Source organism: Conger conger, chromosome 3 (assembly GCF_963514075.1).
Source record: "Conger conger chromosome 3, fConCon1.1, whole genome shotgun sequence".
Taxonomy (NCBI): Eukaryota; Metazoa; Chordata; class Actinopteri; order Anguilliformes; family Congridae; genus Conger; species Conger conger.
In genome coordinates, this window is record NC_083762.1 from 34,576,791 (window position 1) to 34,599,975 (window position 23,185).

Consider the following 23,185-nt stretch of genomic DNA (forward strand, 5'->3'; position numbering starts at 1 on the left):
ATTCAATGTATTCCTCAAAAGAATCTTTATCACATATGATTATAGTAAGATATACTTTATTATAATCAATCAAAAGAATAGAGTTATACAGATTACAGTGTACATATCATCTTTTGCAGTTTGCTGATCACATGCAAGTTACATATACCCCTTTAGCTCTTTCTAATTTACCTTTCCACCTATGATGTTTAAAAATCAAGGTACACCCCTGAAATATCCATAATCCTCTTTGGCCTTTACCTTATCTTATGGCTCCCCCTTCACGGAGATAAAAGCTACTGAACTTCCATTAATACAATGGGTACGAACACCCCTAAAGTCTACTACTTATTTATATCGTATATAGTATCTTACTAAAAAATAAAAGACATAAAAATGAAAGGAAACTTAAAATGTATTACTTCTATGTACTATTTTTCCTACTTTTAAAAGTAATATAGATTATAATTACCACCCATGCCCTAAATATAGCCATCTCGTTTTCTGCGGGATTTGATCCCTCCTCCTTGCTGTTGATGAGCTCTTTGAACAGCTGCATTGGTTTGGGAATCTGGGGCAGGATCAGGACCCAGACTTTCGAAAGACGTGACTTTGCACTTCGTACTTCTCCTGCCTGTTGTATGGGATGTGCACTGGTATGTCTTCGAACACGTCGGGGGTTTTGCAGTGCAGCCGCAGCATATGCCTCTCCTCACTGACACTGAGGTTAGGGGGGGAGGCTTCAGGTTCTTGCGTGGGTCCAGCAGGAAGGTGTTCTGTAGCGTGGAGGAACCCCGCGTCCCGTCTGTTGGCCTCCAGGTGCAGTTCACGGCTCCAAGCATGTCGTAAAAGCCCTTTAACTCTTTCACCAGCTTTTCTGTATGATGAGGGATGCGCATGAACACCTCTTCGACATCAGTCCCACTGCCACAACTCTTGGGCTGAGTCCGCACCGCGTACGTCACTCCTCTCTCCATATCCATATCCTGGAGTGGTGCGCAGAGGGAGCGCGCCACTCCAGCTTGACTACAGCTGTCTTGTGTTGCTCTCTCTTCAACAGCTCGTAGATATCTTGCAAAATGGCAAAGTTCTAAGATCCCATCCTAAGGTCTAAAAGCTTATTCCTTATATATCTTTTTTGCATACAAAAGTTTACCTTTTTGATAAGAAATGTCCCCAATATATCAAGCGGGAAGACATTTATCTCTTATGCAACTTGTTTTTTAGTGACCATATTCATCACTTCTGTTTTTCCCACTGTCATTTTCTCATACCTCAAAAGAAATTTCCCCAACACTTTATCTCATGTGCCCCTCCGGTTGGGAATTTCCACCATCTTAATATGTGGAAAAACACTAGCTCTTATGTAATTTTTTATTAACCTATTCATCACTGGTGTCTGTTTCAATTTCATAGTCTCTCCTTGACTTCCTCCAAACTTTGATCTCATGCAATCCAGAAGTTAATGCCTGCCACCATCTCAATACTCTTCAGGTGCCCCTTTTTGTGGCGCCTTAAGGGATCTACAAAGGACATCCAGCTAATAGCTGAGTGTAATTCTTCATTTAACTCCTCCACTGTTAGTCTTTTGAATCTATCCGATAAATTATTTGTGTTATAATCAGGAAGGCCCTTGAAGCCTCTTAATCTTCTTTCGGTATTGACATCCCTTCCATTTTCCTTATTTTTTTTGTTTTAGCCAGGCATTGTGCCCCTCCCCTGTAGGGTTGGGGTATTCTCAGTCAGAACTTTAACCTTGCTCCTTAAAACCCTAAATCTAAGTCCCCCGACTTCAGACCCCTCTACTGACAAGTATGGCTGCTCATTATCTGTGAACCACATATTTTTCTTCTTACGGGCGTTCTTACTACCACCTCGATGGCGTGTGCGAGGGGTTAACAATGCATTCCTTCCAAACCCATCCCCCGCCAATCTCTCATTAGGGGGGCCTAGGGCCGGGTCCTCGACACCGTTTAAATGTAGGCATTAATTTATAACTTACTTGCGCAGTCGCGATATTTTGCATCACTGATGGAAGGTGCTCGCTTCTTACTTCTGGAACTTTTCAGCAGACAGCAGCTGTCATCCTTTAAAACGTTGGAGTGGAAATGAAAGTAGTGTAGTATATGTTAGTTTCGTTTCACCAGCCTCCCCCACACTCCTATTCACTCCTATTTTTAACAAAAAGAAAATTTACATTACAAGATAGGGAATCAAGTTTACAAAAATTGCAATACATTTATAATGACAACAGCGGAGTAAATAAAACAAAATGAATACGTAAAGAATTACATAAGCAGATGGATAGCACTAGGTATCAAAATTAGGAGACATTAAAATAGCAAGGACTTGGGCATAGATGTAAACAACCTTTTAGCTTTTTAATTCATTCTTACCATACATTTCAGTGACTTAAGTAATTGGCAAAGTTATTAATGAAAACAGGAAAGGAGGGAAAGGTACCGTTCCACTTACAAGAGTGTATGTGATATTTTCCCAAAATAATTACAAGGTTAACAATATCTGAAATACTTGCATCCAAGTTATCTTTAAAATATATTACACTGAAGTAAGTAAATGAATGTATATTATTCATTTTCAAAGACAGCCAATTTTGGATATCAGACCAAAATAATTTAGTGGATGGACAATTGAAAAATAGGTGGTCAGTACTTTCAGCCTCTGAACAACAGAAGATACAAGTATTGTAGGGAAAATTCATTGAACAAAAGATCTCCCTCCTAATCTCCCTCCTAAAAGCATGATAAACAATCACAAGTCAAAATCAGACTCAACCTTAATGAGCAAGCTGGTTCCTCCAAAACTTGATGATTTATGCTAAAAGTATATATATATATATATATATATATATATATATGTGTGTGTGATATATTGATTACAGGCCGTCTAGTGATATATTGATTACAGGCCGTATATATATATATATATATATATATATATATATATATATATATATATATATGTATACGGCCTGTAATCAATATCACATGTATGCTGCTTGTTATCAAATCAAATGAACCTAGAACATTTAATTACAGCTGAGCTTATGAAAACGCAAGAAACCAGTGTAAACTGTTGAAATGAGAGCAAAGAAAAAGCAAAAAAATGTGTCAGGCTGAAAAACCACACTTACTCACTTAGAAGAGAACATTAATCACATATTAAAGTATTGTAACGGCCCGGGGTTCTGTACCTGGGCTGGATGGGACCGGGTAGTCTGTGGCTACCCGATCGTGTTTAAAGTTTATTAGAAAATGTGTCTTAGGGCAATTTTCTATGTTTTCGCTGTGCACAGGGCGCAGCCATGTTAGAAACAGTGACGTTGTTCGCCTGTGCAGGGGTAAAGTGGGCGGAGTTATCTTCCCGCCATGTGTCATAATGTGGTGTTCAAACAGGTTGTCTGATCGGCTATTAAAAACAACAGTCGCCCGACCTGTTTGTCAGTCTGTGAATGTTTGCTGTGAAGAGCATTACTACAAGAGTGTTTTAATAAAACAAAGCTGCCAAGCGATTCGAAAAACGCCACTATTTCTCTGCCTCAGTCTTTGGAGCCTTCGCTCGCCACAGTATGATATGTAACCTGTATAGTTTCAAACTGATTAACTGCTCATTTGTGCTAGAAGTACACAGTGACCCATATGTACCCTGAGTTGAATAAAATGATGTGTATGCTTCAAAGAAACTTGGAAAAGTACATTATAGCACCATGTTGTGCATAAGTCATCTTTTTTCTTTGTTAGAAAGCAGCTGCCGGGTCCTGAACTTTGTATACAGTCAAGGACAGTTGGCAGAGCATGATGTCTGGAATACCTGGGCAATTGCCACAATGATGTTTTTACCTGTTTTTTGGAATGTTTTAGGAGGAGTCAAGATAAGAACAGGGCATATAATGGGTGTAAAAATGACATTTGAGGTTCAATTCTGCAGAATTGATTCGGCTTTGTGCACTTGTGCTAATAAGGTCTGATTTTCCTGAAGAGCTTGCTGCCGTGGTGTCTTTTTCCACATCTTTTTGGTTACTGGATTGTTTATATATTTTATATTATATGGTGACATCTTGAACAGCTGGGTAGATGCTACACACTTTTCTTGTTGACGTTGTTTTTATTGTATGCATTGTGTGTATACAGGGGTGTGGCTCTTATGAACAAAACTGGTTAAACAGGTTCCGCATATTTTTCCTGTAACAGAGTACGAGGGTGAAAAAGGTCATGGTCTCAGACAAAAGAAAATATGTTGTACATCAAGTACTGCAGGAATATAATCCCAAGAGAGAACAACATTCAGATGGTCATTCCCCTTGTAGCAAACCAAAACATAACCCAAAGTAGAGACCAAACCATACCTGTACTGTAAACTACGGAGTTAGTGTTAGTTGTACTATTCAAAGAGAACTCACATTGATCCAGAATGTAAAATGTGCAATGGTGTACATATGGTTCCACTTCCTCAAAAAAACTCCCAACACAAGAATCAGTTTTAACATCAACAAAAAGAAATACACCAATGACAGACATGCAATCCTCAGCTAAAACTAAAATCCAAAAGGAATTGTCCTGCTTGATAACTATCTATATTTCAACGGATTATTATTGACACATAATGGTACCATGAACACATCGTTATAATACACAATTAATAAACAGGAGTGAACAAGCAGGATATAAACCATTTACTGTACAACAGGAGTCTCAACTCCAGCCCTGGAGGGAGCCGCAGCGACTGCAGGAATGTCTGGTTCCTTTTCACTAGCAGCCAGCTAAGGCCTTGAGAGCAAAGGGTATAGTGAAATCATTAGTGCTGAACCACACCGAAAACCAGCACACTGCGGCCCTCCAAGACTGAATTCTGAAGCATGTAATCCAGAATCTACGGTGTGAATGAGAGAAGAACCAGATATCAGAAATTCCACAAAAGAGAAATAGCAGAATTATTTTGGTGGAATGTGTTTGAGGGGGTGGGGATTAGAACTTCATCAGGTAGTTGTGCGCCTCCGTCAGGCGCTTCAGCCGGCTCTGCAGAGCAGCCCTCTTGCTCCCGATGTCGTAGTCCTCCTTCAGCAGCAGCTCTGCGTTCTCCTTGTCCTGCAGCATCTGCAGCATCTCCCGCTGTAGCTGCGCAGCCGACTCCTGCAGCATCAGGTAGCGGATGACCAGCGGGACTTGGTCAGCCAGGCGCTGGCTGGCGATCTGGGGTAAGAGTGGCACACGGTTAGGTGGGACCTGTTCTGCAATCCCAGTATAAGATGAGATCAATCAAAATGAGGTGAGTTTGGACATAAAACAAGCAAGTGCCCATTCAAACTGCCTAATGTATGATGTATGGAGCACAATCTCAAACAGGACACCGCTTTTATTCCTGTGAAAAAGTTAACCTGAATTCCTCCTGTAAGATCCTGATTGAATGATGCACAAACAGAAAATGCTACAGCCAAGCTGCCTTTGATGTAGACCCCCATGTACACAATTATTTTTTTGAGAGGCAGATCGTGCTGATCGTCAAAAATTACAGATTGTGTAGCATGAATGGAATAATGAATGGAATGCATGAAATCAGGAAAGCATTGATGCCACCTACACGATAGTATGATTTGAGGTGGACCATCATTTCCTGAAGAGTGGCATTGCTGTCTGTGCTGTAGACAATGCTTCTGGTTTTATGTTCTGTCAGTGTTGAGACCACGTTTCCTGCAACTGCCACACGTTGCTCGTCCTGCTCCTTAATCCTTATGTCATCCAGGTTGTGGCTGTAGGTGCTGTCCTGGGTGTAGATGATCAGCTCCATCTTGAACTGGGTCCTCAGCATGGTCTCTGCCATGGCCTCTTTTTCCTTCTTGATGTCTTCTATCTTGGTCTGGGTATGACAAAACCATATGGCTATGCTGCTGAAATCTTACCCAATGGCAGAGCTGGAATTCTTAAGGAGTGGCCAATAGTGGTCCTAAAGAACACTTTCATGTGTAGTTCATTTTATTTAAACTCGCTCCTCATTTCCATTCTTCACAACAAGAGTGTAGAAAAGCCTGTGTTGGAAAAAAGTACAATGTACACTGTAAGGTTGAATCTGTACAATATATCTGCAGTACCTTGGCACTTTTCAGGAGGTTTGGGAATCCCATTAAGTTGCTATGAGCCAGCTGTAAGAACGCCTTCCTCACAATGTCTGCAAGAAAGAGTTTCAGTTATTGCAGGCTTATTCAACCCCCCCCCCCCCCCCCCAGGTAATTATTATATTGTGTTTGTGTAGGTCATATGAAAAATAGAGTTATGCAGTATGATTGAACTTAAAAGCACAATAGGTAATTTCGGACCTCTAACGATCAAGAGAGGAATTGCAGCAACACATATACTCAAACTACAACACCGTTTATCCCACCCCTTCTCTTTGAACACGCTGAAGTTGAAACGCCATTGGCTGTGGCAATTAGAACCAATTTTCAACCAATGAGTTTGAATTATTGTACAGCTATAGATGTTTTGGTAGAGAGTGCCGGCCCGTCAACTGCATATTTTGAAACCCAAATTTAAGGACTATAAACACAGGTAGAGGGCGAGTCAACATGTCAGTGAGCCTTTTTCAATGATAGGAAGGGATTTACAATGGTCTTGTAACAATATTTGAACACAAAAATCTTACCTATTTTACCTTTAAGAAAATGTATCAGCTAAAATGTATTAGGGTGATAAAGAATGCCATGAACAGTGGTTCTGAGGCCAGTGATGGGGCAAGGGCGGGCCCACTGTCTCAGACGGGACACAGTCATAATTAATAACGGTCACCTGTGACCCCCTTCAGCTTCTTCACAGCTGGCTCCTCCAGCTTTTTGAGCTGGTCCTTCACCAGAATCTCAAAGGTCTTGTAGTTGATGAAGCCAGGAAGCTCCCTGCCACGGTAATTAACCTCATACTCATGCACCTGCTCCTCAATCCTCTGGTTGACTGCAGAGAGAGTTTACACAGCACGTGTGATTTCTTCATTGGATAAACACATTTTTGAAAACATGAACATGAACATGAAGAAGTAAAGTGGCCTTATAAACATCATACTGTAAACCAATAACATACTTATGGTAACATATCACCGGTACAGTGACAGCATAAGTTTTTTGGAGGTGATAACATACAATGCAGTTTAGGACTAGTTTCCATACTCAGTATGGGGCAATGCAGTGCATATATACTGGCTGAAATATGTCCTACATATGCCTTGCTTCAGTTTTCCACCAATCAAGCAATATACAGTCCCCTCCAAAAGTATTGGAACGCCAAGGCCAATTCCTCTGTTTTTGCAATATACTGAATACATTTGGGGTTGGAATAAAAAGATGAACAAAAGATGAACAAAAGTTAGAATTTCAGCTTTTGTTAAACTACTTAGCACCTTTGGTATCACAACTTTGTTGAGTTGGCAGTGTTTTGCTGTATGATGAAATTCCTCCCAATTAGTTTGGACGCATTCCTCTATAAGTTGGCAGACAGAATGTTTCTGTAGACTTCAGAATTCATCCTGCAGCTACCATCATGAGTTACATCAGTAAAGATTGATCAGCCCACTCCAGGAGTTATGGAGCCATGCAAACCCAAAACAGATCAGCTTGAATGTTTTGGATCATGAGCAGATCCCTTCTCCACACTTGATCTCAACAGTCCATAGATCTTTGTTCCAGAACTTTTGTGGCTCATCTCTGTAATTCTTTGAACGGTTGAGATACCTTCACCCTTGCCCTGCGGAGATTGTTTGTCACAGTCTGATGTTTTGGGTTTTTTTCCTTCACAGCTCACACAATGTTTCTGTGATCAAATGCTGTTGTTTTCCTTGGTCGACCGGTTCGATATCTGCTCCTCAGTATAGCAGCGGTTTCTTTATTTTTCACATTCCAAGTTGATGTACAAGCTATCCCCAATGCTATTCCCTCTTTTCTAAGCTTCAAAATGGCTTGCTTTTCCCCCTGAAGACAGCTCTCTGGTCTTCATATTGGTTTCCCTTTTCTAACACAAATGCAGTCTTCACAGGCAAAACCCAAGGCTAAAACCAAGAGTAGACATTCATAACTATTTATTGTTTAACCAATAAATCTAACAAAACACATCCGGGCAACAAGAAACACCTGTTAGTCAAAAGAAACACATGTCCCAATACTTTAGCTCACCTAAAAATTAGGTGGTCTGAAACAAAAGGTGATCTGTCCTCAGATAAAAAATAAAAAAAATCTAGATAAAAATACAAGGAAAGCTGAAATTCAGATAGCAAAAACAAAGGAATTGACCTTGCTGTTCCAAAACATTTGGAGGGGACTGTAGCTTTATCATACTGTAAATATATTGCTGTATTGGAACATAAACATATCGCTGAACCAGAGTACCACCAGGGAGTGATCCCTACCATAAGCGGTTTAGCCAGGGAAAACTCTCTCAGTCCAATTAGTCCAGTTGTTTCGCTCTCAGAAGAAAGTCATCTCCCTCCCACTTGAAAGTGCACGCTATATCACTTCCTCCCCCCACATAAACTCATTGAGCACTTTATTAGGTATAATTACTTCTTTTCTTTTTTTTTACTTCTACTTCTGTAGCCTATCCACTTAGAGTTATGATATGTTGTGTGTTCAGAGATGCTCTTCTGCATACTTGTAACATGTGGGTATTTGTGTTACTGTCACCTAACCGTCAGCATGAACCGGTCTGGCCATTCTCATCTGACGTCTCTCATTAACAATGCATTTCTGTCTGCTGTATAATATACGCCGTATCCGTCATGTCCTAACGGACAAAGCCACCCAGCTCCTAGTCCAGGTGGACAAAGCCTCCACTGGCTTCCTATTGCTGCACGCATCCATTTCAATGCCCTAGTGTTGGCATTTCAGGCTGCTAAGGGGACTGCCCCACCTTACATACAATCCTTGATCACTCCCTACTCCCAAGCTAGACCACTCCGGTCTGCCAGCTCTGGTCGCCTTATGGTTCCCTCTCTACGTGCACCTGGCGGTCGAGCTGCACGTTCATGCCTGTTTTCCGTTCTGGTTCCTCAGTGGTGGAATGACTTGCCTACCACTGTCAGGACAGCAGAATCCCTCCCCTATTTCAATGCAGACTCAAAACACACCTTTTCAAACTCTACCTTAGTCCTCCCTCCTGATTACCCCCGCCCCTCCTTTCTGATATCCCTATCCTTGTCTAACCCCCAAAAAATTGCACTTATGATGACGACTATATGTATTTTCCTCGTTATGGATGTGATGCTTTGACTTGTGGTAGAACCTATGCACTTGTAAGTCGCTTTGGATTAAAAGCGTCAGCCAAATGACAAAAATGTAAATGTAAATGCTGCTCACTGAATTTAGTTTTTTGCAACATTCTTTGCGCCAAAATCCCAGGAGATCAGCAGTTTCTGAGATACTGCCACCAACAATCATTCCACGGTCAGAGTCACTCAGATCACATTTTTTCCCCATCCTGATGGTTGATGTGAACATTAACCGAAGCTCCTGACCCGTTTCTACATGATTTTATGCATTGCACTGCTGCCACACAATTGGCTGATGAGATAATCGCATGAATATGTAGGTGTAATAAAGTAAAAATGTTCCTAATAAAGTGCTTGTGAGTGTGTGTAATATATTCTTGAGATAAATTTGATTAAATTCCTATTATTTCTGGAGAAGAAGGAGGAAGAAAGAGAAGATTATTCCATAGGACAAGAAGAGCATGGCACACTCACAGGTGTCTCCAGAGTGATCAAGATGAGCCTTCCACTTTGCAAACTCTCTCCTCAGGTCAGAAAAGAGGTTAAACTTGTTCCCATTCCTCAGTTCTTCTCCAAGCGTCAGGTTGGTAATGTCCTGGGTGAAGGCAGTCACCTTCTGTAGGTGGGCAGGGGGCATGTATCATATCGGAGTACAGTTGCAATCAAAGTTATTCAACCCCCATTGCTCATTAAGTTTATTGGCAAAATATACAATTTCTCAGCTGTTTGCAATAAACAAATTACACAAGAACTGTTTAAGTAGTTCAATGAAACATAATATTACAAAATATTACAAGGGTTTTTATCCACATTCAACACAAAATGCTACTTTTAATCACTACTGCAGTCTCAAAATTATTCAACCCCTTCATGACAAGCATCTTCAGTACTTAGTAGAGCACCCTTTTGCTGTTATGACCTGCTGCAAATGCGACGCATAGCCAGACACCAGCTCAGCGTTCCTGAGGAATTTTAGCCCATTCCTCATGGGCAATGGCCTCCAGTTCAGTAATATTCTTGGGTGTGCGTTTGGCAACCGTCTTCTTCAAATCCCACCAGAGATTTTCTATGGGGTTCAAGTCAGGTGACTGTGACGGCCACTCTAGAATCTTCCATTTCTTCTTCTGAAACCAAGCCTTGGTGGACTTTGAGGTATGCTTGGGATCATTGTCCTGCTGGAAGGTCCAACGACGCCCAAGCTTCAGCTTCATCATAGACGGCATGAGGTTTTTTCCTAAGATTTCCTGATACTTGACTGAATCCATCGTGCCCTCCACACGCTGCAGGTTCCCAGTGCCAGAGGCAGCAAAGCAGCCCCAGAGCATCACTGAGCCACCGCCACGCTTCACTGTAGGCAAGGTGTTCTTTTCAGCATATGCTTCATTGTTCTTCCTCCAGACATACCACTGATCCATAGGCCCGAAAAGTTCCAGTTTTGTTTCATCGCTCCACAGAACAGAATTCCAAAACTTCTGTGGCTTATTTAGATGGTTTTCAGCATATTGGAGCCGACTTTTCTTGTGCTTTTGGGTCAGTAGTGGTGTACGTCTTGGAGTCCGGGCATGGAGCCAGTGTTCAGTATGCGCCTTACTGTGCAAACTGAAACCTCACTGCCTGCTGCCACCAAGTCTTGCTGCAGGTGTTTTGCAGTCACTCTAGGGTTTTTGACCACTTGCCTCCTCAGGAATCTGGTGGCAGCCGCTGATAGCTTCCTCTTTCTGCCATGTCCAGGTAGTGTAGCCACTGTTCCTTTAACTTTAAAGCGAACTATGCTTCCAACTGTATCTCTAGGAACATTCAGTGCCTTTGCTATCTTTTTGTTTCCTTTTCCTTATTTGTGCAAGGCTATGATCTCTTCTCTGAACTTTTTGGACAATTCTTTTGACTTAGCCATATTTCTAACATGCAATCAAACGTCATTCTCAACAAACCCCTAGCCAGTCCAGGTATTTATGTGTTTTATCTCAAGCACACCTGAACTAATTAGTTGCACCAGGTGTGCTTGAAACAAGGGGTTGGGTAATTTTGAGACTGCAGTAGTGATTAAAAGTAGCATTTTGTGTTGAATGTGGATAAAAACCCTTGTAATATTTTGTAATATTATGTTTCATTGAACTACTTAAACAGTTCTTGTGTAATTTGTTTATTGCAAACAGCTGAGAAATTGTATATTTTGCCAATAAACCTAATGAGCAATGGGGGTTGAATAATTTTTATTGCAACTGTATATGCAGAAAACATTCATCATAATGCAATTCTGTTTCTGAAGAAGAGAATTGAAGAAAGTAAATGAGTTATAGGAAAGCACTCCCACTCGGTAGCTGTCGGAGCTACAACAGGTCTCACCAAGAGCAAAAGTTGACTTCAACCTATTTTTAATAAAACAAGACTGCCTCTATACAAAGCTTACATTTTCACTTCTCACATTGCTGGAACTGGACATGGCCATTTGTGTCAGTTTAATGGTGGTGGGAGGAACATGAATATACTTATGAAACTGCAGCTAAACACCCCACCTTACCATTTCAAACAACAGATAACTCACGTCTATTAGGAAGTACATCCTCTTAGCAGGATCCTCAGGGGGTCCGCCCCCATACTTGTCCAACTCTGCATGGGTGTCTTCCAGCTTGACCTCAATCTGCTGCTCTAGCCGAGGCAGAGATTTCTAAAGACAATGAAAACACACGAGTAGTCATGATTCATTCACCAACAAATAAGGCACAGCAGAATGTCAGTGATAGAACAGAATTATAAAGGTTAGTCAGAAATGAGATCCTGTTCTTCTCTCTGGTGCAGCAGTGAGAGGACTCTTTACCTCAATGTGATGGACCAGCTCTAAAGTCAGCTTCTCTGCTAACTTGGGGATGGTGGCAAAGCCTTCATCAAACAGGGCACTGCAGAAAACAGCATGAAAGAAATTATAACTTAAGGAGACTAGACTACTGCTCGGCAGTGAACACTCAAGTAAACGGCTGAGTTTTAAAAATCTACATTCATAGGTATAAATTCAGCCAGATGACTGACCTGAAATGTGAGTGGTCTTGGAAGAAGGCCTTCTCCTTGTAGGTTGCCTCATTCAAGGACACTTTGTCCTTGATTTCCTTCTGACCTCGGCACTTGACGATCATGTAGCCCTTGGTCAAATTGATGACCTCGTTGTGAACAATGTCCACCACTGTTTCTTCTGTGCCCTTGTCAACCAGGTCTGGCTTGGTCAGGATACCTGCAAGCATTTGAAATTAAAACTTCTATAAATTAAATTAAATTAAAAATATGAGAAGGCTAAATGTAATGATGTGCTGCTTTTAATTGCTTTTGTCCGTCACGGAAAGAGCGTGTGCTTCTTCTGATTAGTTATCCTCCAAAACAATTGCAGAAAAGAAACAGGGAATTAAAGGGACTGCCAAAAAAGATTAAATCCCATGCAACTTCTGTGACAAACATCTAGCCATACAAATAATTACGCTTCTGGGAGAAATAAAAGATCTGTCTCTTTCGCAAAATGCGGTTTGTAGGCAGTCCCATTTGCTGATTGTGTAATGAGCTGTAGCCTTCGTAAATGAGACGTTAATTTCAGGTACTGAAATCAATCAGAGACTGCACCAGCACACTTTTGTCAGGCCACATTTTGCGCTGTGAGCTTTGTGAATCTGGCCCAATATGTTTATTCATGCAACGTCTGAATTGTATATTTTCGTTCTTATATTGGAACATGACATTGGCATCACCGTTTTGTGGTTTTATTATGTCACACTTTTTCAGATTCTATAAATATGAACCCAACACTGTATTCCAGGGTGCAAACAAGCTATACAGGTCAGAGGTGGCTCTGATTTTAGACCAGTGTTTCCATTTGTTCACTATCTGTGTGTCTGTGATATGCTCAATTGAAGAAAGGAAAGTAGCATACGCATGTGATGTTGTGTAAATACTTAATTACCCAGAGTCCTCTCTCCCTCAGGGTCCTCTTCCTGAGCCATCTGCAAGGCCTCGGTAGTTGCTATGTCAACGTTGCAGGGAACCACCACCAGGTTGATGGTCTCCTGCTTTTTGATGAACTTCTTGATCAGCCTCTTGATCTGAAAAAAAAAACACTTTTTCAATCATTTACCTGTTTGCAGTTGTAAGATGGAAATTATTATATTATTATATATTATTATTATATCTGGCATTATCACTCAGGGCTGGTCAGCCTGCTGGCTTCCTCTGGTATTGTGGCAAAATGTGGCTGTAAAGTAATTTAACCCAGGAGCATGCACCATTAACCCCCACTGTCTCTGCACCCATACGGGCAGGAGCCTGTGGGGGAAGACTCAGGCCTCCAGCCGTAAAACTCGTTACGACGGGGCAACATCCTTTACGGCACGGGAAGGTTTCAGAGGGCACGGCCTGTTGGGCCCATTATTCCCTTCGAACCCCCCTTTATTGCTCTCTCCCTCTTTACTCAGTCACTAAATGATGTGTACAGCATTGGATGTTTCATGACAAAGTCAGTTTAGATAATATTCATGTTTGGTATTATTCTGATTGTTTCAGTGCGACTGGTGCAATGGTTTTATTTCAGCAACAGCAAACCCTGGACATCATAACCAACCAGGAACCAGAGGAAAAACTGCGCTTCCTGGGGAGGCGTGGCTCCAAATTACAGATGGGTGACCCATTTTTAGGGTTAACATCAAAGGCCAGATTTTGGATTTAAGGACAGCAAACTAAGCAATCTGGGAGAATGCAATCAGCCTCCCGTGCACTCCGTGCACGTAATTTCTACGTACAGGGTGTCTGTAGCCAGACTCCCGTATGTAGCTTTTATTACCAGGTTTGACTTTTAAGACTCCGTAATTTGGTTTCCGTTATGATGTTTTTTGATTTGGAACTAGTATGTAATTACGTGTATGTAACCTGCCTGGTAAAATAAATTGTTAAAACTTGATCTGTGTGGTTTCGCTTACTGACACTCAAAGTTATACAGGGAATGCTTGGTTTACCCCCTCAAACTGGTCTAGGGAGGATGAATATTTACGCTTAATGTATCACGGCGTATAGCACCCGTAGACCTATGATGGTAAATCCCTCGCCTCCGCGTGGTAGTTCATTCATGTCGAGCACAGCCGTAGCTAGGTTGGTCTGCTTGGGTCCCTAGGCTGTAAACAGATATACCCAAGAGTAGCTATTCCTGCGACCTCTGTGATGACTACAGATAGCTAGTCAGTTCGTATATATATATATATTGGCCCTATTGTGGAGATTCTTGGTCAGCCCGGACCAGTAAAGAGCGGAAGCCAGAGTGGTACTCCTGTCTTTGTATCATGGTTTATTTATTGGCTGATCTAGACTCTCCGCATAGGGGCCACTAATTTTTAACCCTATTAGTATTCTTTCAGCAACACCAGAAGGACGAGCACGCTGATACCTTCAGCCCTCGCTAAATTCCGTTGTTGGGTTAGCGTGGGGTTTTACACAGTCCTCTCCAAAGTTCACCTGCATTGGTATGTCTTTTCAATCTCCAATCTCGATAGGCAATTGCAATACCGGTTCCTGTTTGAATCACTTTGCTGTGTCCTCCAGTATACTTGGAGAGGATACCCAATACTCTACCTCCTCTAATTCATAGATACAGAAACACAGCTGTTCTGGGCAGAACTATAGGTACGAGTTAGAGGGATGGAGCCCTCACCTGTTCTCCAATGTTCTCAGGCTGGCCCTTGACGGCGACTCTGGCGATACCTGGTAGGTCTATGAGCGTGAGGTCAGGGACACCAGGGGAAGAGATCTCCAGGCTGATGAGGTCATCACTGATCCCCACCCCGACTCCTGCCATCTCGTCCTGAGCTGGAAAACAGGGGTTTGGGGAGAGGGGCTGCTTACAAAATGTTTGTAAGGTGTGTGTGTGTGTGTGTGTGTGCATGTATGCATGCATGCCTGGGTGTGTGTGGACAATGCTGAATATCCAGAAAATATGTCTTTCTGGTCACTTTATTTTCCAGTTGACAGAATGGAGCAGAGAGTCCAACAGCCTCACCTTCTCTGATCCTCATCTCCACATCATCAGGATCATCAATCTCCTCCACTCTGTCATTGTAGCTGATTTTGGCATGCCACGCCTCTTCCTCTTTCAACCTCTTCATCTTCAACTCCAGAGGACATCTTGTCACAATACCTGTCGAGGGAGGGAGAGAAAAAATAACAGCCCTTTTCACAGAGGATGATATTAGCCACAGGCTACATTTCCTGAGTAATCTGGATCAATGTTTTAAAAACTTCATTTTTCCAATTCATAAAAAAAATCATTTTTACAAACTACATTTGAAGGCTTGGTTTTTAAAGACTTGAATTATGGGAAGCTACATTTCTGAAATGTGAATACAAAACTATCAAATACTGAGTGAATAAATTCAAATATAATAATTCCACAGTTTAAACATTCAAAGAATTCCATGGTGGCTTCATTAGCGTTATTCCCTACATTGACACATTTATTTTACATATAGCCTAAAATAAATGCTCAAATTCATACATCCCAATATAGATGTAAATACTTTCAAATCAGAGCTAACAGCGCACACTGTAACCTCATGTTCATTGGTTTGTTTCAAATCTAATGCGCTGGAGTATAGAGCCAAAACCCACTGAGACCTGAATAAAACTTCTTACTTGAAATGAAACAATGAATATAAGGTCACCTTTAATTTGAGGGTCCTTACATCCATATGGATGATTCATGTTGGAATTCCATCCATTTATACATAGTCCCCCCCATTTTAGGGAACGGAAAGTAATTGGACAGGTGGCTTCCCAGCAGTTTCTGATTAGTCAGGTGTAATCAATCGATTCGTTAGAAAGGATTCAGTATAAGACAGTTTTCAGTATACCGTCTTGAGGAGGACTGTTCTTGAGATGCTGGAACTACTATGTCTGGCACCAACAATCATACCATGGCCAAAGCCACGTAGGTCACAATGAGCGTACCTATTCTAATTGTAAAGGACCCAATTTCTGAATTAGTTCTAAAGAAAACACAGCACTATTGAGTAGTCAGGAGCTATAAATATTGCCTCATATTCTGCCTTATTTGAAGGACTTTTATGTTGAAATAATGTGTCCTACTCTAGCGAGTTCCTAGCGCGTACAAAGGAGAAGAAGAGAATGCAACAGTAATGTTAACAAAGACAGAAAGATAGCGATAAGATAAAGTTAAAGTTAAATATTGAATTGTTTTAGCACCCGCCGAAGAAGCACAAGGTCAGTGTTCATGATATAATACACGGTTAACATGTGTTAATGTCTTTTGAAATGATTTTGGACTGTAATAAGAACTTTCTTGCATGTGCTAAATTCATCAACCACGTAATGGTACCAAATGTTATGCTAGGTTAATTCATGACACTGGCTAGGTAGTTAATGCATTGTGTTTGTGCCCTGCCTATAGCTCTTACGGTGGTTTATTGGTTGACAACGGAAGGATTTAAATAAATCAAGAAAACCATCAGTTTAAGTCTTGACCATTTATCGGTGGGGATGCTACACTAATGTTTGGTTGAACAACAACTAAACCTCTTTACCATGTTATTGTCTAGATCAGGGCCAAATAATGTGCCATTGAGGGCTTAGAGTATTCCAACCAATCACTACACCAGTGGATTTCACTTCAACCAGAGAAGAGGAGACTCATTGGTGAAATTAGCTGGTGTAATGATTGGTTGGAATGAAAGTCTGCATAATCTCATCCTTCCTGGCACATGATGGGGCACCCCTGCTTTAGATATGAAGTCATACAGCCACATGATTAACTGTTTGGATTACTAATTTTGCTTTCACGAGCATGTCTATCGAATAAAATAGTCGGTATTGGCTTTTCCTCATTCATGAAGGTTATGATTGTGTTAGTACAGTTTGCATCCAACGCTGAAAAATAACTACTGTGTGTTCAGACCGGTTGTGACAATTGCATGCCGTGCGCCGTGCATGTACAAATGTATGCGTGCGCACGTGTCCGCGGACGCTCACCACTCCCCCTGGGCAGTGCCACCCCAGAGAGGGCCTCCAATACGGAGCTCTTGCCGGAGCTCTGGTCCCCGATCACAGCGATAGCGGGCAGAGCCAGGTCCTTCTCGACCCCGAGGGACCGCAGGGAATCAATCAGGTCAATGCAGGGACGCACCTTCTCCTCATAGTGCTGGTTTAGAGTGCTACTTACGTTAGCTGCGGAATGAAATGTGAGGAATATTAGCCTAATTATGGTACGATGTGGTACAAAAAATCCATGTTGGTTTAGGGTCCAAGATGTCAAGAATAAAAAGGCATTTTAACAAAACTACATTTTAGATTGTAAAATAAATATTTATTTGATGAATTGAAAAGAAAAAGCATTATGAATAATATAATTCACGTAGCATAAGCATACCTGCTTCAGTTTCCAGACCGGTCTCAGACATCATTTCTCGTGTAGTGCGTTGATACAAAGGCAGTTTCCCAGGCAGCGGTAGGCTTTTAAATGAGTTGACCAGGATGTTGTGCTGCGCCGGGGAAAACGAAACTCGCTGAAAAGTTTCGTTTCTGATAAAATTGCTGTAGAAGAGACGGGTTCTACAACAACAACCCCCCCCCCCCCCCCCCCCCAATGTTATCCTTCTGGACTACTTGGTTTATTGTGCACCTTTACGATGAGGCTAAATGTTCTTTCTGGTGGTTATCCTCACGGATTTAATATGATATCGTTATATATACGGCTATTGATAACAATGATAATGTTGTGGTGAAGATCCAGATATCTGGTTTAAGAAAGCACAAGCTCGTCTGAAATCATTTAACTATATCATACAATTCAATTGTCTGCCGTGACAAGCTTTTGAAAAACGTCGGTAAAATTATCTGCACTTAAAATTTTTCCGCGCGTCTACATTGTACTTTACGGTAAGTCGTGGCAAAAACGTGCACCAGGCAAAGTAATGACTCGCACTTTCAAGGATAATGATACTTATTTTATATAGCGTTTTCAATCATATGCTTTATATTGTACAAATACATAATCGAAAGAATAAAAAATAAGGAGCAATGATTAAAAAGCGGAATAAAAAACAAATAGCAGACAAAGAGAGGCCATATATTAAAAACAAGTTTGAAAAGGAGAGTTTTGATAGATTTTTTGAACGGGGGAAGTGAGGTGGAATCAGCTAAGGACATCAGCATCAGCTGATCAAAGGTTACTGGTGGGGGTTACCGGTGGAAGATGTTGGCAAGGTACGAGGGGGCAAGGTTATTGAGGGCTTTGTAGGTAGTAACCAGTATTTTATAGTGAATCTCTGGTATGGGTTTTATGTGATTTCTGGTATGGCACTTCCTCCAAATGTTTTTGTCTCTGTCCTCGGTCTCAGATGCCTACTGCGGGAAACATCCTGGACTAATTCCTCAAGTAGCCCAGCTGTGTGTCTACTTAACCAATAGGCCTGGTCTGCGGATTGCTCTGCCTCCTTCCTGCAAACCAAGCCCACCTGCCACTGCAACCAAATATTAAAATTGATTACTTTCTTCTACAGTATGTTAAACTATCCAATATTTTTTGATGCCTGGAAATGGGGGGACTATGTATAAAAGTTTCTATAATTTTTTAATGGTTCATCCAATATGGATGAAAATACCCGTAAATGTAAATTGAAGCTGACAGTCTGTGTTGTATCCTTTCAAACTCAAAATACCAGAAATGTGTTGATGTCCAATGAATAATGGTGCACAAAGTACATGCCATCAAGTCTATGCATTTTTATTGTTGGGATTTGGAATTATCTCCATTCATTTCAATACATAGCACCATTTCAAAATCTATCCATCCATCCATCCATTATCTTAACCCGCTTATCCTGAACAGGGTCGCAGGGGGGCTGGAGCCTATCCCAGCATACATTGGGCGAAAGGCAGGAATACACCCTGGACTCTCCAATCAGCCTAACCTGCATGTCTTTGGAGAACATGCAAACTCCGCACAGAGAGGCCCCGGCCGACGGGGATTCAAACCCAGGACCTCCTTGCTGTGAGGCGGCAGTGCTACCCACTGCACCATCCGTGCCACCAAAATTTAAATCAAACTGTTTTCAGGTAACTACCACATTTATTTGGCCAGCTGAAGCTATGTTTTGAAATGGCTACCAGCACTAGCTGGTTGACCAGTTCATACCCAGCTTGACCAACTCAATTTGTGCATTCAAAATATGATTGTTGTGCCACCTCACCTTCAGCTTTGGTTGTGCTCGTCCAGTTAGCCAGGCATATCATATTACGATTATTTACTTGTGTAAATTATATTGTTCACTGCACCTCTCACAGTAAAGCTTGGTTGGAGAAGCCATCCAAAGATCCATCCATCCATCCAACCATCCATTATCTGAACCCGCTTATCCTGAACAGGGTCGCAGGGGGGCTGGAGCCTATCCCAGCATACATTGGGTGAAAGGCAGGAATACATCCTGGACAGGTCGCCAGTCCATCGCAGGGCACACACACCATTCACTCACACACTCATACCTATGGGCAATTTAGACTCTCCAATCAGCCTAGCATGCATGTCTTTGGACTGTGGGAGGAAACCGGAGTACCCAGAGGAAACCCACGCGTACCCCCCGCGCCGAAGCCGCGGATAGTTAAGCTTAACTTTCCTTAACTTTTCCCATTCATTCTCAACGGAAGTTCTTATCACTTCGGATGCGATATATTCTTGGCCGCACGTTGATATCGCGGCGCTGTTCCGAGAAAAACCAATGACGTCCTTACTGTGCGGATTCCTTAACCCTCCCCATTCATTTTCAACGGAAGTTCTTATCACTTCGGATGCGATATATTCTTGGCCGCACGTTGATATCGCGGCGCTGTTCCGAGATAAACGAATGACGTCCTTACAGCCCGGATTCCTTAACTATTCGAAATCGCCTGGCGCGAATCATTTCCATGGGCTCCTTTTGGTAAGTCTATCTAGATAATTATTTTACTATTAACGGGTCCTCGAATGATATTTATGTTGTTGAGATATTCCCGATGTATTATTGTTATTTTGAATGTTCCAATCGTTCGTTTTTTTATGTGGGAAAATTACAGGTAAACGGGATAATGTCTCTGCATGTCTGTTTCTCAACGTCGTAGCCAGCTACATTAACATGCTATCACATTACGGTTTTAAAATATCACCGTCATTAATAGTATTGACAATTCGTATACACGTTTGATTCGTGAAGGTTTAGACATAAAATGTATTATTGTTGCTCTTATTTCATTGCCAATTGTTTATTGACATAGGCCTAACTTACTGTCATTCAGACATCTTGGTATATGTTCCTTTATTTTCCATTAATATATTATTATTATTGTTGTTGTTGTTGTTGTTAACTTGCCCATATTATGTAGTTGCCCAGCTAAGTACTTAAATAATAGAGCAGTTTCCACAATTATTATATTATACAATATTTACACCCATGTTACCTTAAATTATATGAATGTACAGTAAATACATATACTTATTGTTCTGTTTTTTCTTTGTTTAGTACAATAATGACTGTAATGCCAGGCATTACAGTATAATTAGGCACACAGTATAATTAGTACAGGTCTCTTGGTTACTTTCATACATTTCATAACTAATGTTACTTTTATATCTCCAGGTGATCAGCATGTGGAGGCGTGTATATTTTCTCCCAGGTAGGCTGCAGATGTACTTCCGAAGAGGTCTGTGAAGTCCTTGGCAAAATCGGAACAATACCAGTACTTCAGGAGACCCAGCCTTCACCTTCCCTCCTGCCCTGGCTATTCCAACTGCCCCAGTCCCAAGCCCAGTCTCCTTTAATACCTATGCATATCCACCATGCTAATATTGTTACAAACAACAATCTATAGTTATTCATTGATATTTTTGTTGCTGTTGTTGTGTTTATATGTTCATAAGAATTGTAATATGCAATGCCCTCCGTAATGCTTGGGACAAAAACATTAATTTAGCTCAGTACACCACAATTTTATATTCATAAACAAACGATTCAAAGTGCAAGTTCTCATATTTTATTGAAGGGTATTTTTATGCATTCTGGTTTCACCATGTAGACATGACAGCACTTTTTATACATAATCCCCCATTTCAGGGCACCATAATGTTTGGGACATAGTTATGTGATGTAAATTACAGTCATGTTTACTGCATATTTTCTGTATGCATGACTGGTTGAAGTCTGTGACCCACTGAGACATGACTGTGGGCTTCTGTGGACAGTAGTCTCTGACACACGCCTGCCTCCTGAAGGGTGTTTCTGATCGGTTGGACACATGTTTGGGGATTTTTCTTCATTATGATGAGAATTCTTCAGCTGTAGAGGTCTTACTTGGCTTGCCATGCCCTATGCCCCATTACATGTTCTCTCCTTAATGCTGTTCCAAACAGTTGATTTTGTTACACCTAAGGTTTGGCATAACAAAACAGACGTCTCATAATGGCTTCCTTGACATTCATTGGAACAACTCTGGCCCTCATGTTTAATGACAATAATACAAACCAAAGGCAAGAAAAAGCCTAGAAAAATATTATGTTTATTGTTACTATATATAAAACACACTTTAATTTCAATATGGTGAAACCAAAGTCTGTAAACATGCCCTTCATGCATTTTTGATTACAAATCTAAAATTGTGGAGAACAGAGGCAAAAAAAAAAGTCTTTGTCCTAAACATTACAGATGGCACTGTATATAACATTGTAATCTTTTTTTGTGTATGTAATAAATTGCAATAATTGATCTAATGTCAGTAGTGATGTAATGTCAGTTCTACATCTAAGTAGGTGTACAGGTGTTCCTAATAAAGTTCTCAGTGAGTGGATATTTTGGCAATTGTCTGTATCTGTGTGCATGGATAGTAGACAAGTTGTAAATATTGTTCTCTTTCAGTTGCCATAAAAACTTTTACCCAACATCCAACCAGCTGCCTACCTTTCATTTTATTTCCTGCTTGATATTATTAATTTGAATGTAAAGTTTGTCAGGATTAGAAGATATTAAATTATGTACTTCATTATCTGTCACGACCTGGCTCATTGGCCGTGACAAAGAGGGAGACGCACACTGACGCATTTAAAAAACAAGGTCAAATTTATTTGAAATAACCAGTTAACAAAAATGTGTAGTGTGAAAGTCAGTTGCATCAGTAGTGTGAGTGAGTGGATGTGTGAAAAGTATGCTGAAGCAATGTTGTCTGATGCAAACCCAAAAAGAACCAACAGGTATGTGGGAAGAGAGTTCCCTCCTTCAGGCAAGAGTCAGGTACATTTTAACATCTGGTCACAGGTGCTCCCAATTGCGCAAATGACCTGGTGCTCCGCCAACAAGGCACCTGTGAAGTAACGCCAGAATAAGTAGCACAGAGCAGGGGGCCGTAACATATCCCTAATTTTAACAATTTGAAACAAAATAAAAATAAAAAACATTTACAGAGTTACAATAACAGCCATTAAAAACAATGTACTTAAAACTAATTGCATATCCCATATTGTTCAGAGTGAACAGTGGGGGACAGCCAAATACCTTAATTGTATTTGAGATAACTATTAAGTAGAATGATGGCAGAAAGGATTTCCTATCCATAGTGAAATGGAGCTGGAGATCTAATGACACAACAAACATGATTATGGGACAATTCTACAAGGAAATAGTTTCCATTATTTATGTCATGGTTTGGCAAAGGGCGGATTCGAGTCGTGGTGACCATCGTAGAGCTCTACACCTACACACGGCTGGCCACACGGGGAGAACATGCAAACTACGGCCAACGGGGATTCGAACCCAGGACCTCCTTGCTGTGAGGCGGCAGTGCTACCCACTGCACCATCCGTGCCACCCATAATACATTATAACTATTTTATTTGATTATTGAAACTTAATTATTGAACTCATTGAAACTGATACACCACAACATCACT

The 23,185-nt window shown here is 41.1% G+C and overlaps 1 protein-coding gene and 1 long non-coding RNA gene across 2 annotated transcripts; one reads left to right on the forward strand and one right to left on the reverse strand.

Moving 5' to 3' along the window:
- Positions 1–4,084: 4,084 nt before the first annotated feature.
- LOC133123340 (interferon-induced GTP-binding protein Mx3-like) lies at positions 4,085–17,818 on the reverse strand. The gene is made up of 13 exons (XM_061233729.1): positions 17,645–17,818; positions 17,248–17,442; positions 15,263–15,400; positions 14,918–15,072; positions 13,184–13,322; positions 12,268–12,466; positions 12,059–12,137; positions 11,786–11,908; positions 9,715–9,856; positions 6,780–6,938; positions 6,086–6,162; positions 5,578–5,853; positions 4,085–5,189 (listed from the first exon to the last, which is right to left on the reverse strand). The coding sequence occupies exons 1-13, from the start codon at positions 17,676–17,678 to the stop codon at positions 4,965–4,967; spliced, it is 1,941 nt and encodes a 646-aa protein (XP_061089713.1). The 5' UTR covers positions 17,679–17,818; the 3' UTR covers positions 4,085–4,964.
- Positions 17,819–18,619: 801 nt separating this feature from the next.
- On the forward strand, positions 18,620–21,462 carry LOC133123342 (uncharacterized). Its single transcript, XR_009708234.1, has 3 exons — positions 18,620–18,775; positions 19,106–19,332; positions 20,886–21,462. It is a non-coding gene; the product is annotated as an uncharacterized LOC133123342 (long non-coding RNA).
- The last annotated feature ends 1,723 nt before the right edge of the window (positions 21,463–23,185 follow it).

Coding starts and splice junctions, on each gene's coding strand:
- LOC133123340 (XM_061233729.1), bottom strand. CDS start 17,678: ATGATGTCTGAGACCGGTCTGGAAACTGAAGCAG. Junction 6,939..9,714: donor TGATCACTCTGGAGACACCT/GTGAGTGTGCCA, acceptor CTCTCTCTGCAG/TCAACCAGAGGATTGAGGAG. Junction 6,163..6,779: donor GAAGCTGAAGGGGGTCACAG/GTGACCGTTATT, acceptor TCTTTCTTGCAG/ACATTGTGAGGAAGGCGTTC.